This window comes from Vombatus ursinus, unplaced genomic scaffold (genome assembly GCF_900497805.2).
Source record: "Vombatus ursinus unplaced genomic scaffold, bare-nosed wombat genome assembly UNPS02014786.1, whole genome shotgun sequence".
In the NCBI taxonomy this organism is placed as follows: Eukaryota; Metazoa; Chordata; class Mammalia; order Diprotodontia; family Vombatidae; genus Vombatus; species Vombatus ursinus.
The window spans coordinates 53,503,746-53,519,749 of record NW_020954564.1 but is presented as its reverse complement, the minus strand read 5'-3'; the positions used below and the strand labels follow the sequence as shown (position 1 = coordinate 53,519,749).

Sequence of the window (16,004 nt, the reverse complement as noted above, 5' to 3'; positions counted from 1 at the left end):
AGCCAAAGGCAACACAAAACAGGAGATAATGTGCCCACCAGAGGGAGGACCAAAAAACTGGCTTGCATCCTGGCTCCTATGCTTACTAGCTTGATAACCTTGGGTAAGTCATTTTCCCTTCCAGAAGTGATTTATCTCATGTATAAAATGGACATAATAATTCTTATGGTGGGAACCTTACAGAGTTGTGAAGCAAGCCTTCTGTATACTATGATGAGTATTCTGAGTTTTTATCAGTCTCAAAAAATAATCAAAGATTATTTTAAATTATCTAATTCTAAATATTGCTATACTATGTGCATTAACAAGGGCCAGAAAGCACTAAGCATGGCCAAATTGGCCACCAAAATACATGAAATTTATTTTCCTATTACATTCTAATAATAGTCATGCTTTTCCTATATTTCAAAATTCATATCTCCATGTGTTAATATTCTCGCAACCTTAAATTCAGTAATTTCACATTTAACTGATTATTTAAATGGAATTAATTTGTAACAAATTGTCTTCAAATATGCAAGGCAATTTTAGTAAAAATAGCCAAAGACAAGAAACATGCTTATTCTGAATAATCAATTCCTATGAAAACATCATGGAAAATGACTTGAGCCCTTGGTACCTCACATTACATAGGTCCCAACATAGTTAGGAAGATAGATGTTGTTCTTCCAGAAGGTGAATGAAACTCAGGCCTTCAAGGTCTCTGAAATTAGTAAATTACTAAATGATAAGGTAGACGATCCCTTAGTTTGGGCCCACCTTACAGAACCTAAATCCAAATCTACGAAGCATATATGAACATACGACCTCCCTCCCTCTTGAAGGAAAAGGAGCTCTAGAAATTACCACCTCATCTCCAGATAGTTCCAAGTCCAAATTACTGTCTTTGGTTTTGTCTTCTGTGAGAACAGGAGCACCCTTTCTCTCCAATCTTGTCTTTCCAGCTTTCCCAACTGAAATCCGTTACTTCAGCCAGACTCACTGCCTTCTGCTCCCCTGCACATGTCATATTCATTTCCAACCTCCATGCTTCTGATCACATCATTCAATCTGTTTGGAATGTCCTTCTCTCCGTTTTTCACTTACACAAATTTTAACCTCCTTTTCGAGGCCCAGTTTGAGTCCTATGTCTTTTTCTTTAAGGCTCAAGAGCTTTCTCCTATTTCTCCCTTGAGTCTTCCAGCTAAAAGGGTCCTTTCCTTCGTCAAGTTTTCCTGGAGCATCTTGGGATCTCTCTCTCTCGTTTCCATTACACTTCTCTGCATACGTACCATATCGTCCTCCTCTTAATGGAACCCAAGATCCTAATGGCCAAGGACATTGTCATTTTTATCCTGTTCTCACCAGCTTCTAGCCCAGAGCCGCCAACAGTTTGTTGACTTGCTTGATAATTTCAGCCAATGCTGCACTTTCACCTCCCTGACTGACTTCACATTGCTTCCCAGAATCAGAATACTTGACCTGCAGGGGACCTTAGAGTTTACCTCATCCTCCAATCCCCTCACTTTACTGAGGCCCTGAAAGGGGCCATGACTTCTGCAAGGTCACAGAGGGAAGACTCAAACTCAGGTGTTCTGACTCCAAATCCAGCATGTTTCCCAATATACCACGCTTTCGTGACTGTGTCCTAATTATGTGGAACTTTCCTCTATACTAGATATGTATAGAATGCTATCTTCGACACTATCCTGGCATGGTGTTCTATGGCACCTGCCTTGAAAACCCAGCCCCTGAGGAAAGATCCCATTGTACATAGTCTCCCCACAGAGCTTAGATCTAGATCCATCCAGAATTAGGTCCATCAATAAGCTCAATAAATACCTTTTTAATTGAGCTGAATGCATCAGCAGCAGAAGTTGGCATGAGCAGAAACAGTGGTACCATACATATAAGAACAGAAAATCCTTTTCCCCAACTGTCTGTCACCTCCTAAGGGGTCTCCTTTCCCCTCTCCCATCCTGTCCAGGTATAATTCTATAGCCAAGTCTGATGCTCCTTCTATTTCCATGGTTCTTCCCTCTCTTCACCACCAACCAATCTGAAGACTGCCATGGTTCTCCTTGGTCAATGCCTTCCAAAGGAAGATAACACACAATACACAGCTGGCACAGTGCCTTGCACAGAATATGTGTTTAATAAATATTGACTTCAACTGATTAATAGCAACTCATATTTGTATAGCACTTTAAAGTTTGCAAAGCACTAACCCTATAAGGTAGTCCTATTTTACATGAGGAAACTGAGGCTCACGAGGTTAGATGACTTACCCAAAGTCATAGTTAGATAACTGTCAAAGCTATAATTGGAACCCAGGTCTCTTGACTCTAGGTTCAACATTCTTTCCATTATATTGCAGCTGCCTCTTACTATTAGCTTGTAGAACTCACGCAAGATGCTTCAGTGAAGGGTGTGGGCATGCTCTCTATAAGTAAAGCCACTGAACTACTTAACTCAGGAATTAAATTCAAATATGTACAAAGCACTGTGTTGTGGATACAAAGATCAAAAAATGACCCCTTTCCTTCCCTCAAGGAGCTTACATGTTAGTGGTGGGCTGGGACAAGGGAGGCAGGAGTATGACATGCAGGCTAATATGGGGGCCTCCCCCACTGCCACAAATAGAACCCTATTGGCCTGAAGAGGGTAACAAACACCACTGCTAAAGAGGGAGCCTTTATTCCCACCAGCTTTAGGATCAAATCTCTCATCCTCTGATTATCAAATGTCTGACCATGCCAACTAGCAAGGAATTTTATGAAAAAGTCAGAGGTAGGTTTCTGATGGAACTTCTTTCTAGGCATCCGTAACATACAACTAAACAATGTCACCCGGCAGCAAATTCAGAGGCAATACATACTCGGTACCTGATGTCAAGTGCTATCCTACTATGACCAGCTCTGTTTCACAATGCCAGGGCAAAGGTGACTCTCCTAGACTGTCTTCAGGAACAAAAGGCCCACCGGTCTCAAAGAGGAACCAAACACAAGGACAACTTGTTAAAATAGGCAATTAATCAACAGCTTGAGATCAGATGTGTTTCTGAAGAAGTTCAAAAGGATTGAAAACCGAAAGAAAATAAGCAACATCATTAGGGAAGTGACAAGGCAGTTGGTGACAGAAGCAGCTAAGTCTCCCCAAAGGAGAAGGACACAAGATTCATCCTGCTTAGAAAAAACAGGCTATTATTATCCACAGCCGAACAGCACCAGAGAGAAAGGCCCAAGGAGGAGAGACAGATGGAACTGGTGAAAACAGAAGAGAGTCCTCAAGAATAAATTTCATCTCTACCCAGCTTGCAGGAATCTGGGAGACGAGCCAGGGCCCCCCTTTTAGGGCCCAGTGTTGGTGTCCTTCAACTAAGCTACCAGGGAGCAAGGAGGACAGCACTGAAGACAACTCACCAAACAGAAGCAAGAGCCAGAGAACAGCTCAGGTAGCTTTAATGAGAAAAAAGGGTGGGTCACTGGAAATGGAGCAAGACCATGAAAGCAGAGGATCATAACAATCAAAGAGAAAAAGTACTGGACCTTGTCCAGTGAGCCAACAGCACTCCAGGGCAAGTTTACCTACTGTAGACAGAAGCACTAAGACCTAAGGAATGCTAGGACTAATAAGCCCCCAAAAACCAGCAAATGGGGGTCAGACAGATGAGGAATGTGAAGACCAGCAGCACAAAGTGATATAGCAAAGATGAAGACAGGCAGTTCTCTCTCACACACATAGAGCAGAAAAAAGAAAAAAAGAGAAAAATCAATGAAGAATTTGACCTGTGGGTGGGGGAAGAAATACCTCCCCACTCAACAAAGATTACAGAGCCCTTCATACCACTGACTGCTGTGGAGCTCTGACTGCCCGAGTGGGCATTTTCAATACCAATGGCTGTAAATAAAGACCTTGATCAGGCCACGAGCACGTACCCCCTACCATGAACCTTTGTTAAACACAAGGCCATACTCAAAGAAGAGAGATAATAAAGTGCCATCCTGAGACAGAGCAAGCAAAGGGAGCAGGGGGATGGCCTAGCCCCCAAATCAGTTAGGAGCATCCTAGACCATGAAGCCTGTTTCCATTCATGTGGTAAAAAATCTATTTTTTATGAAGTATATTTCCTGGAAACTCCAGTGAAAACAGCCTGGTAAAGAACTGGATGATATTTCAGAGTTATTATGTTAGCTTGGATTGCAATTTAATGCGTTCTAATGAATTGATAATCAATCAGTTAAACATTTATTAAGCAGCTACTACATGTCAAGCATTGTGCTAAGTGCTGGGGATACAAAGAAAGGCAAAAACAGTTCCTGCCCTCAAGGAGCTCACAATCCAATGGGAAGAGACAACATGCAAATAACTTTGTTCTAACAGGTTATATACAGGATAAATTAGAAATAATCCACAGAAGGAAGATGCTAGAATTAAGGGCACTTGGGAAAGGCTTCTGGGAGAAGGTGGAATTTTACTATGCCCAAAGGGCTATAAAAATGTGCACACCCTTTTACCCAGCAATAGCGCTTCTAGGGTTGTATCCCAAAGAGATCATAAAAATGGGAAAAGGACCCACATCTACAAAGATATTTATAGCAGCTCTTTTTGTGGTGGCAAAGAATTGGAAATTGAAGGGATGCCCATCAATTGGGGACTGGCTGAACAAGTTGTGGTATATGAATGTAATGGAATCCTATTGTGCTATAAGAAATGATGAACAGGTTGACTTCAGAAAAACCTGGAAAGAGTTATACAAACTGATGCTGAGTGAAATGAGCAAAACCAGGAGAACATCATACACAGTTAACAGCCACACTAGACTTTGATAGACTTGGCTCTTTTCAGCAATGCAAGAATCTAAGACAACTCCAAAAGATTCATGATGGAAAATGCTATCCACATCCAGAGAAAGAACTATGGAGTCTGAAAGCAGATGGAAACATACTATTTGCTCTCCTTTTCTTTTGTTGTTTTGTTTTATTGCTTCACTCTTGTGATTCCTCCCATAAGTTCTAATTCTTCTTTACATCATGACTAATGGGAAAATATGCTTAATGTGAATGTATAAGTAGAGCCTATATTAGACTGTACACAATCTGGGGGAGGGGAAAGGAGAGAAAATGGGAAAAAATTCAAAACTCAAAATCTTATGGAAGTGAATGCTGAAAACTAAAAATAAAGTAATTATTTTAAAAAAGAAGAAGAAGAAGGAGGAGGAGGAGGAGGAGGAGGTGGGGTTTTAGCTGGGACCTGAAGAAAAGCAGGGAAGTCAAGAGATAAAGATGAGGAGGGAAAGCATTTCAGGCATGGGGACAGCTAGAGAGAATGTCTGCAGCCAGGCAATGGAGTGTCTCATTTGAGGAGGGGTAAGGAGGTCAGTGTCATTGCAGTGCAGAGTACACAAAGGTTGGAGAGTTGGGTGTAAGGTGTAAGAAGACTGAAAAGGGGAAAAGGCAGTTATGAAGGGTTTTGACCACTAAACAGAAGATTTTACATTTGATCACAGAGAGAGTCATTGGAATTTACTGAATGGGCAGTCAGGGTGTGACATAGTCAAATGTACCCTTTGGGAAAGTCATTTTGACATCTCAGTGGAGGATGGATTAGAACGGGGAGAGACTTGAGGCAGGCAGACCCACCAGCAGGCTCTTTCAATGGTCTAGGCATGAGGTGATGGGGACCTTCACCTGTGGGTGAAAGGAGGAGAAGGGGGCATATGCAAGAGATGTTATGATGGTAATACAGGTAAGTCTTATTTTCTATCATTTTCATGCAGAAGTCTTTTTCAATAAAATTCTTAAATTCAATTGCTAATTACCCCCCATCTTACCTCCTTGTTTCCCCCCAAAAAATATAAATTTTCTGCCACTTCTTCATAGAATGCATTTCACTGAGTGTATAGGGAGGAGGCCAAACCCAAGAAACTAGGCTCAGAACATCCTTCCTCAAAGGTGAAATAAAATTGACTTGGGGTCCTCTCAAGGGAGGCCCATGCACCTCAGTTCAACCTGAGAGGAGTTCTTTGAAGGAACACAATGCTTCAGCAGGCAGGGGTGCTCATGCTTTTTTTACAGATGTGAAAAATCATATGATGTCAGTACCCTTCCCTCTGAACAATATATGGGTTAAGAAGAATGCTGACAGTCCTAAATCTGGCATTGAAAAAGAGAGAAGAGAGGTCACAAAAGGGTGAAGAAATGGGATACCAAGTCCAAAAAAAGCCTCACCTACCCAGGAGACCAAGATCCAGAAGGAAGGATGTCAGTCAACTCTCAACAAGCATTTATTAGATGCTTCCAAAGTGCCAGGAACCTTAAGCACTGGAGAACACTAAAGTCAGAGATACAGGATGTGGGTATGAATCTTCGTTTATTTTAAATAGCTTTGGTCAAGTCCTTGAATTCCTCTGTGCCTTGGTTTCCTCATCAGTAATGTGATGAAATCAACATTTTTTTAATCACTGGGAGAAAGTGACACATATTTATGAGCTCATAACCCTTCCTTTAGTAACATCCCCTTCCATCTCTAAATTTTATAACTACTCTCTATTTTCCATGCCAAGACAAGAAGGAAGGCAATAAATAGGCAAGGGATGGAGTGGGAGGTGTTCCTTCTGCACAGTGCCCTCCCCATTTTCAAGACTTGCCCGAGGCAGGCTTGCCATTCTAAGCCAAGGGCCCAGCTGGTGCCTAGATTCATGTCAGCCATATCTTCTATAGGGCCACATCCCTCAATGAAAATTGAAGGGAACTCTCTGGAGCATAAGTCTCAGGGCAGCAGTAGAGAAGGTGGGAGAAAACAAAGGAAGCTACCTCAGCCCTCCAGCAAAAAAGACCTGTTCTTTCTGCCCGACGTCAAAAAATCCGTTCTCTTTGCCGAGATGCCAGGGGAGAAGTTGGCATGAGTCACTGCAAGCAGACTCTTTTTAGATATAAATGAGATCCTGGGGAAACAACAGCTTCGGGGACCTCAAAGTTACCATTCTGAAAGTCTGTGCTTGAGCTGTAAGGGTTGGTGCTTTCTGGCCAGGGATGGGGAGGTGAAAGGCAGGCTTCTTGTAGCCCACACTCAGACCTTTCTCAAAGGACAAGCCAGCTCAAAGCCTGCACGTGGCTTGTGTGTGTGTGTGTGCACATTTCCTCCATCACCAATAAGCCAGATCAAGTAAAAATAACAAGCTGAGAAGAGAAGCAGGCAAGCTTGAACGCCAAGCAGGCTTCCTGAGCTGGCATATCAATGAATTGGGTTAATCAGGGAGAAGTGAAGAGACACACAAACTGCATTAGAGAAATTCCCAGGAGGAAACTGGAGATTTGTAAGATGAAAAGAAGCGAGTGTGATATTCACTTCTCCCCCGCTCCAATCTTTTTTATCATTGGGAGAAAGTGATACATATTTATGAGCTCATAATCCTTCCTAATCATCCCTACATCACATACAAGGCACATAAATTCACACAGCTCATACTTATAAATAATTGTAAGTTATTTTTTTCTGTCACTAACTTACTTCACCAAAAATATTGCTTATGACATTACAACTCACTGTGTATGAGGGTGGGTTTTGGTGTGGCAAGTGAAGTAGGTGTGGGATGTCACATTATCATCTTCCCTAAAGGCCAGCATTGATGAAAAAGCAGCCTCATCACTGGTAAGACACCCTTAGCTTGCCTTCTGTGGCTGAAGGCCTCGGTCAGTAACGAACCATGTTGGTAAACCAATGTGAAGGCCCCAACCTGACTCCAAAGCCATAGCCAAAATTACCCATGATCATGCACCCTCCTCCACTCTGATACTGACCTCTTTGGCTTCCTTTAAAGCCCAACTAAAATCCTACTTTCTTTCCCAACCCCTTTTAATTCCAGTGCCTTCCCTCTTTTAATTAGTTCCTGTTTATCCTGAATATAGGTTGCTCTGTAGGTATTTGTTTGCATATTGTCTCCTCGGTTAGAATGTAAGCTCCTTGAGGGCAGGGACTGTCTTTTGCCTCTTTTTGTATCCCCAGCATTTGGCATAATATCATGCACTTAGTAGGTGCTTAATAATGTCTATTGATTGATTGCACCTAGCCTGATCAGAGGTCAGGAAGCAGGCAGGACAGCAGAAGTTCCTGAGGAGTAGGCAACAACACTGGTCTAGCAGCTTGACTTCGGTCACCAGGCAAATGAGATACTGGTGGAAGTCATAGAGTGCAAAGGATTGGGTATCATGTACCACATGAGCTCTGCTCTTGGGGGCTGACTGCCACCCATGGCTAGTTCTCCATCTATGAAAGGAAGGAAGGTAAAACTTCTAACCCATCACAAGTGGAACATACACTCTAGGCCCTTGGAACCTGCTGAAGCTATAAAGGTGGTTGACCAAGAAAAAGCTGGGTAGGACTAAATTTCAGTTAGTTTCCATCCTCCATAGTATAGGAAGACCGTACACATTCATTAAGTGTAGTACCTTAACTGAACTCCTAACAGAGTTGTTCACTGGGAGCATCCCCAAATACACATACACACATAGATGAGCACACCCACACATACACACAGACACACACACACACAGGTGCATGCATAGACTCATTTATGGTGCTCAGAAACCACTGGTGGCTTACCTCAGGACTGACATTGTTGTCATCCAAGAACATATTTTCATATTTTGTTTTCCCAGAATAAGAGATCCAAACGAGCCACATAAGGCAAATGCATGCCTCCCTCTCAGGAGTCATACACAGAGGAGATCCTAAAAAGGCCAGGAGTAAGGCCAAAGGGCTACTGTGTGGCTCAAACTACAGCCTGTTGTGGGAGGAAGGCAAAATAAGTTTCTAGGATCCCGTCTTGCTTAGAAGAACAGCAAATGGCAGCAGGTAGGTCTAATGCACATGTCTGTATAACGAACGACAAATGTGGAGCATCAGGCCACAAACTGAGCCAACCACTCAGGCAGTGGGGAGGAAGGAAAGCTTCTTCCCTCAAGGTCTTAGAATCAACCTAGCTCCCTGGCCACCACCACTATCACTATTCTACCACCTACATGCAACCTGGAGAGGGAGTCTTAATTATACAAGACCAGTTATTTGAACATTTCCCCTTATTGCTTCCCAACCTACATCCAGAAGGCTGGTAAATGAAAGAGGGGGAATCATTAACTGTTGTTTGTGTATAACCCAATCTATACTGCAAGCTATCTCTATGTCCTGTAGCCGCCCCTTCCCATTGGTACACAACCAACTGCCCCACTGAACAGATGTTCAATAAATATTGAACTATGGAAAACACTTATTCACATAGTCCTGACCCTCAAATCCTATAATGGAAACTTAGCTTCAAGTTCTATCAGCCATTCAGTGAGTATTTCTTGAGATCCTGTTTTATTCAAAGGATTGGGTTTGTCACCATGGGGGAGGGAAAAGATAGAGGGAGAATAAGAAAGGCATTGTTCCGTGCCTTCTAATCTAGTTAAGGACAAGATTTATGAATATATCTAAAAATTAAAGAATTCAAGACTAGTGGAAATGGTATATGGAATAAACTTGGGCAAATTGTTCAGGAACAGTAGTCTAGGCTGGTTGCTTCAATTTCCTTCATACCTATCTTCTCCTCAACTCTTCAAATCTGGTTTCCTGCCCTACCTGGGACAAGAAACTACTCTCTCAACTGAATTTCTCCTTTAAGGGTTACCAGTAACCTCTTTATTGCAGCAATGAATGGCACTTTCTTGGTCTTGGCTCATCTTGACCTTTCTTCAGGTTTTGATACTTTTGACTCTCTTCCTTAATGCTATTTATGTATGATTCTCCAAACCCCGTATTCTGCTAGTTCTCCTACTAGCTTTATGACCACTCCCTGATTCCTATCCTTAGCTGTCTTCTCTATTCCCCTTCACCCTTTAAAGTTAGCAGTTACCAGGGATCCATTCTTAGCTCTCTGCAATTCTCTCTCCACACTCTCTTCCTCAGTGAGACCATCCACTCCCAAGGCTTTGACCTTAGCACTGATTCTGAAACCTAGATCTCCTGCATTGATTAAGCTCCAACTAACCTTTCCAGATCTATCACACACTACTTCTATTCCTATATTCTCTCTAAACACTCTAAATATGATCCAGATTTCCTGCATCTATGTCCCTATTCATTCTGTTTCCTTTGCCTGAAATCAATGACCAGAGTAGCTCCCCAAGTATTCAATGATATTTGTTAAATGAAATAGAAAGGATAGATCAAGAAGGGTTGAAGTCTACTTGATGAAGGTGAGAGACTTGAGTTTGGATGTAATGGATAAGTAGATTTGAGAAAAAGCATGAGCAGAGACGTGATGATGAGAACGTATACAACATATGCAGAAGAACAGAAAATGCCTAAAGAAGAGTAATGGGAAATTCACTTGGATAAGTCAGATGAAGCTATTCTATGGGCCTTGAATATCAGACTGAAGAGTTTAGACTATCTGGTAAGCAGCTGGGAGTCACTTAATGTTTGTGATCAGAGAAACAATATGAACAAAGTTATGCAGAGAAAAGATACTGGCAGAGTATATAGGTTCTCAGATAGAGACCGAAGGCAAGACCAATTAGGTGGTTCTTTCAAGAGTCCAGGGGGTGTGCGTGTGTGTGTGTGTGTGTGTGTGTGTGTGTGTGTGTGTGTGTGTATGAGAGAGAGAGAAAGACAGAGAGATAAATGGAAAATATAGATGATGTAAAAACAAAGAATATCAACAAAAACTTTTTTTTTTAAACATAGCCTAGGCAAGAGGAGAAGGTGGCCTAAACTTTGGATTGTGGCAGATGGATGAAAATTCAGCTCAAAGAACATAAGTTTCAACTACCAAAAGTAGGGAATCAAGTGTTTCCAAGGAAAATGAACCTTCTCTGCCAGTGTTCATTAAGTACTGACTGTCACGTACTTGCTTAGGTTAGAACAAAGCAGAAGCACAGTGTTTTTTCTTTAAACTAAAACTTGAAAGGCTTTCTGGCAGCCAATTTTTCTGAACATTTTCTAAACATACTAAAGGAAGCTTGTTCTAAAAAAAAAATCTTTGTGGCTTTAACAACTAATTTGTAGTTAAAGAAACACTTGCAAGAAAACTTAATTGGGCAGAGAATAAGGATTCATTAATATGTGCAAAACCCCCATGACCCCTCACCACCCTGTACTCTCTTCCCCCCTCCCCCAACCTTAGCCCAGGTATTAACTTACTGGCTGATGCCTTCAAAGGAAGCCTCCCGGCAGACACTGCCACTGTCTGTATTAACACCACGCTGAGAAGGAGGAGAAGACAAAGAGAACCATCTTTGTCAGTACAAGCCCAACACCATCCTAACTTCTGGATTTCCAAAAATACGATTAATCAGATAGCCCACACAAGCACCACAAAGAGTGAGCAGGGTGACACACTCACAAAGGCCTCAAAAGCCAATTCCCATCCTTCCCATTCCCCAAAAGCTGAAACTGTTCAACTCACTAACTTTAAATTCTGCTTTTCTGTTTCCTTTCTCATCATGCTTCACACAAGTGAAACAACAATGCAAAACTACAAGCTGCCTACAGCACTTCGGGGAAGGCGAAGGTAAGGCAACACAATGGTGTCCCAGGATCCTTCATAAAAGCCTCCCCCTGTGAGTCAATAAGGGCAATTGTCAGCTAATGGCCAGGCAGCTCACTGACTGAAGGAGGGAGGGAAAAATGGCCTGAGGATTCTAAATCTCCAGCCATGGATGACAAATCTGGTTTCCCCTTTATTCTGCACACACAAATCCCATTAACATTAATAGATCCCAGAGAGTACTGTCAAAGTTAGCCCATCTATAAGATGTGGAGAGAAATCTTATACAGGACAAGCATTTATTACTGTAAATCCATCAAGATGCACTATGTTCTTTCCCCTCCCCTGTGGTAGAGAAACTCTGAGGTAACAACAGAAGAAAACAAGAGAAAAAATAAGTAGTGATTCAAAGGCAGAAATGAGTCATTGTTAGATTAGCAAGAGATTTTAAAATAATGTCTATTCCCCAAGAAACTGTCTAATTTTACTCCACAAATAGAACACATTAAAACAATTCTTTGCCCCATAATCATCCAATATAACTTCTCTGCTGAGCAGTCAAAACAACAGTTCAACAGAGATACCTTGCTAGAAGTGTTGAAAAAAAATAATGAAGAGAAAATGTTTCTGTAAAGATCAAATAATGAAGGAGGAAAAAAAAATCATCTGGGCAAGTAAGGAGAGTTGCATTTTCCTATTTTAAAAACTAATACTTCAAATGGAAGAAATTCCACCGACATAAAATGGTAGATTACTTCAAGTGGAAATTCAAATCAAGGTTTTCCCATATTACAGTGCTAAGACAATCACTACCACCACTACCACCAATTTAGCTTTATTAAATACTTTCTCGGCATATGACAGTCCTAGATGTTTAAGGAAGAAGTTGAGGCCATTGATCTTCAGAGCCTTACTCTGCTGAAATGCTCAGTTCAAAATATGTCCTCACTGTCAAAGATAATTCAAAGATGGACGAAGTGTAAAGGGTTTATATTGGTGTTTCTTTAAATTCTACTAAGAACTGCATAGGAGAAAGAGAGTAAAAAGTGACTGAAACTCTGTTTACAACATTCTAGAATGTGAAATATTAGAGCTAGAAGGGATCTTATCTAATTCAAGCCCACCATTTTACAAATGGGGAAATTGGACAGGAAATGACTTGCCCATGGTCACACCATGGGTTAGCATCAGAGCAAGGACTAGATCTCACACCTCCTGACCCCCAATCCCATCATGCTTTTGCCATAAAATTTAGCCCAGGGCATCTTTGCTGGTGCCGTATTTGCTTTATGTGTCAGTACCGTCTCATCGTTCTAACTTTACTCCTTTAATAAGGTAGCATCTCTGTGTTCTGCTGGTCAGTCACATTTGGAAGCTGCCATATGGCATATTGAAGAGGTAGCCAACATGGTGTCCTCACCACAAGATTCCCAGGCAGCTACACTGGAATGTGATTTCTACAAGTTACTGATGAGATTTAATCAAATGGTGAAGAAACTCATTAAATGTTCATACTTTCGTTATTTTATTGTCCTTCACTACCATATGAGACTTACCTGCACAGAGAGAGGTTTGTACTTCCCTACTCTCTGTGGCAGACTAACACAAGCCACCAAAAAGTCTCTGAAAACACAGGCATTACTTACCAGGGTGAGAAGAACCGATGGAGTCTTTGAAGCCAAGACCTTGGCTATCTAAAATTTAAAACAGAAAATTGCATTTGGTTATTAGAATTCATTAAAAAGACACAATGCAAGCACCCTAGAAGCAAGCAGTTACCAAGGCCAAACACAGAAGTCACAGGTTCCCTGTTAGACAAATAAAAGCCAATTGGTTTGAAAGAGATTCTGTTCTGTCTTACCATCTCCTTCTCTCCTAGAGACTGGGAACCAGGATCGTTTAGAAGGGAAAAAAAAAAAAAAGAAGCACCCCAGGGACATGTGTTAACAGCAGTGTGTCTTGTAGACTTGTCACGATCTGTCTCCATTTACCATCACGTAATGATTTCTAACAATTACAGTAGTTGAAACAAAGGGAGGTAATAGCATTTGGGGATTACATCTGCTATTGTCCTTGGGAAAGAGAGCAGGGACAGGAGATAACAAATGTGTAGGCTAATGGTTTTTTTCCTCCAAGATGACTATCAGGATACAAGAGTCAAGAATAATGGAAGAGAAATGTGGCCATTACCGTGCTGCCCAATAAAACTGGCACAGGCCAATGCTCCTCTCTGGCATGGTTGTAAGCTGTATGTTTGTTGTTCAGTGCAGTGGATCATCTTTTATTGATTACAACTGCTTGAGTGGACCCCAGTTACCTCTGGGGGCGATGAAGCATTTCCAATCCTACGCTGACTCCGGTCTTCTATCATTTCCATCGAGACCCATTAGCAGCTCACAGTCATCAGCATATTCTGTTCTCATGCCACAAAAAATTAAAGGAACACACAATGCTGTGTCGCATCCACTAAACACTGAGGCCCATCACTGAATAGCTCATCAATGTCAACCTGGGCCCCTCATTTCCATAGGCGAGTGGTCTCTTGGGACCTCTTAGCTTTTAGAAAACCTTCTCCGCTAAATGCCCTTGCTTTCCTTCAAATGGCAGCCAGTGTTTTCAGGCAGACTAGCTTCTGTGAAAATAAGGGGAAAGGAGACAAACACAGCATGTGTAAGATGCCTAGTGGGTTTGCTTCTCCTCTCTGAGAATGTACAACCACTTCCCTGTAGCGCCGGACCAAATTTCTGAGCCACGCCCTGTTTGCTACTCCACTGGTCCTCATTCTGTGGGAATGGTGATTAAATGGCCATTGTTGCATTAATGATAGACCCAGGGTCGGTGACTCTGAATTGATCAGACACACCTGGAGGACAAGGTCTCTGAATGAGTGATTTTTTTTTTCAGAGAACTAAAGTTTAAGTATTTGCTTTAAAGAGCCAAAAAAAATTTTTTTTAAAATAATGACCATTTTAAGGTAAATGTTTCTTTTTATAACCTACTCCTTGCCTTGTTGAACAGTGTGCATTAACTGAACAAAATTTACCCTTTTCTTGATGACTCATTATTATCAGCATAAATTATTGTCCTGAGCTGTGATACAGCAATATCCTCAGTGCCTGCTGAGGAGGACAGGGCAGTTTGTCCCTGCCCTGAATGATATACATGTCTAGTTCTTTTGGTCCGCTAGATTTTGCTCTCTCCTCCTTTGATGTCAGCAGTGACTCACTGTTTATGCTCTGCATCCATTATAACTTGAGAACAATTAAAGGGCACCAGAGGAAAGCAGGTAACTATAGAAGAACTGGAAGAACTGTGGGTTTGGAGTCAGAGACTTGGATTCTAACCCAGGCTTGGCCCACTTACTACTCATGTCACCTTAGACAAGTCACTCCCCCTCTCTGAGCTTCAGTTTCCTTATCTGTAGAGTTAAGGAGTTGGATCAGATGAACTCTAAGTTTCTTTCCAGCTTTAAAGACTATGATCTTAAAATTATTAAGCTAATAACCTAAATTTCAGGTACCATACTGAGCTAATAATGCATTCAAACAATCAAAAGGTGTTTATTAAGTACCTACACTGTGCTTCACGCTGGAAATACAAATACAAAAGGGAGACAGTTCCTGCCCTCAACAAGCTTAAATTCTAGAAGGAGTGAGTAAAGATTGGGCGGGGGCAGAGGGAAAGAGGTACAACATGTTCACAGACAGCCATAAAATATACACAAAGTAACTGAGAAGAAGGCAGAGTACTAACATTCTTCTACAAACTAAAGAGCAGGAGGTTTGAGATGGCTATTTTTCTCACCTTTCAGGGCCCTTTTCACTTTTTTCCACATTTTTGGCTATCTTACAGTTAATTGAGAATGCTCAGAATGTGACCACTGGACTCGATTTTACTTAAAAGTTTTTTTCCTTATATACATACAAGAGAAAATTCATAGAGCTTCCTGTCATTCTGGGATATCCCAGCAGTTAGGGGCATACAAAGTCCAGCTAAGCCAATTGAAAGGTAAGATGCCCACTCCTCTCCACCAACCCATTCTCCTTTTGTCATCATGACCATAAATAACTGTTCATTCTAGGGGTGAATGAAGGTATTTCCTTCCAATTCTCACAAGTTAGGAATCTGCTTTCCTGTCCTGTCTTTCAAGAGAGTTAAAAGGGCTAAAAGGGAAGAGATTCTACCGACTCTACAGATCTCATTTCATGTGGAATTGGCTCTTTTAGACCCCGATGTGCCCTCAGGAGAAAGATGGGTGGGTGGACTAGACAGGTTAAGGTGGGGCTTCTTTCTGCTTTCTGCTGACTTTAGGTTATTCAATAAACCATTCTTGGGAGCTAAGACTCAAAGGATGCTGTTAAAAATGAAAACTGGCCCTAGCATTAAGTCTGTAAGTTCACCATTCAGGAGTCCTCCATTCTTATGGCAAAGAATGCCTCTATTTTTACTGAAAAGCACTGGAATTGGAAACCAATTTATGTTGGAACCTTGTACC

General features: G+C 41.6%; 1 protein-coding gene across 1 annotated transcript in view; it reads right to left on the bottom strand.

Annotated features, from left to right (window-relative positions):
* LOC114046951 (xaa-Pro dipeptidase) overlaps positions 1-16,004 on the bottom strand; it is a 257,017-nt gene that overhangs the window by 177,987 nt on the left and 63,026 nt on the right. The window contains exons 5-6 of the mRNA XM_027867594.1: positions 13,156-13,203; positions 11,164-11,225 (exon numbers count right to left, since the gene is read on the bottom strand). Coding sequence (XP_027723395.1) covers positions 11,164-11,225; positions 13,156-13,203 — 110 coding nt within the window. The remainder of the gene's footprint in view (positions 1-11,163; positions 11,226-13,155; positions 13,204-16,004) is intronic.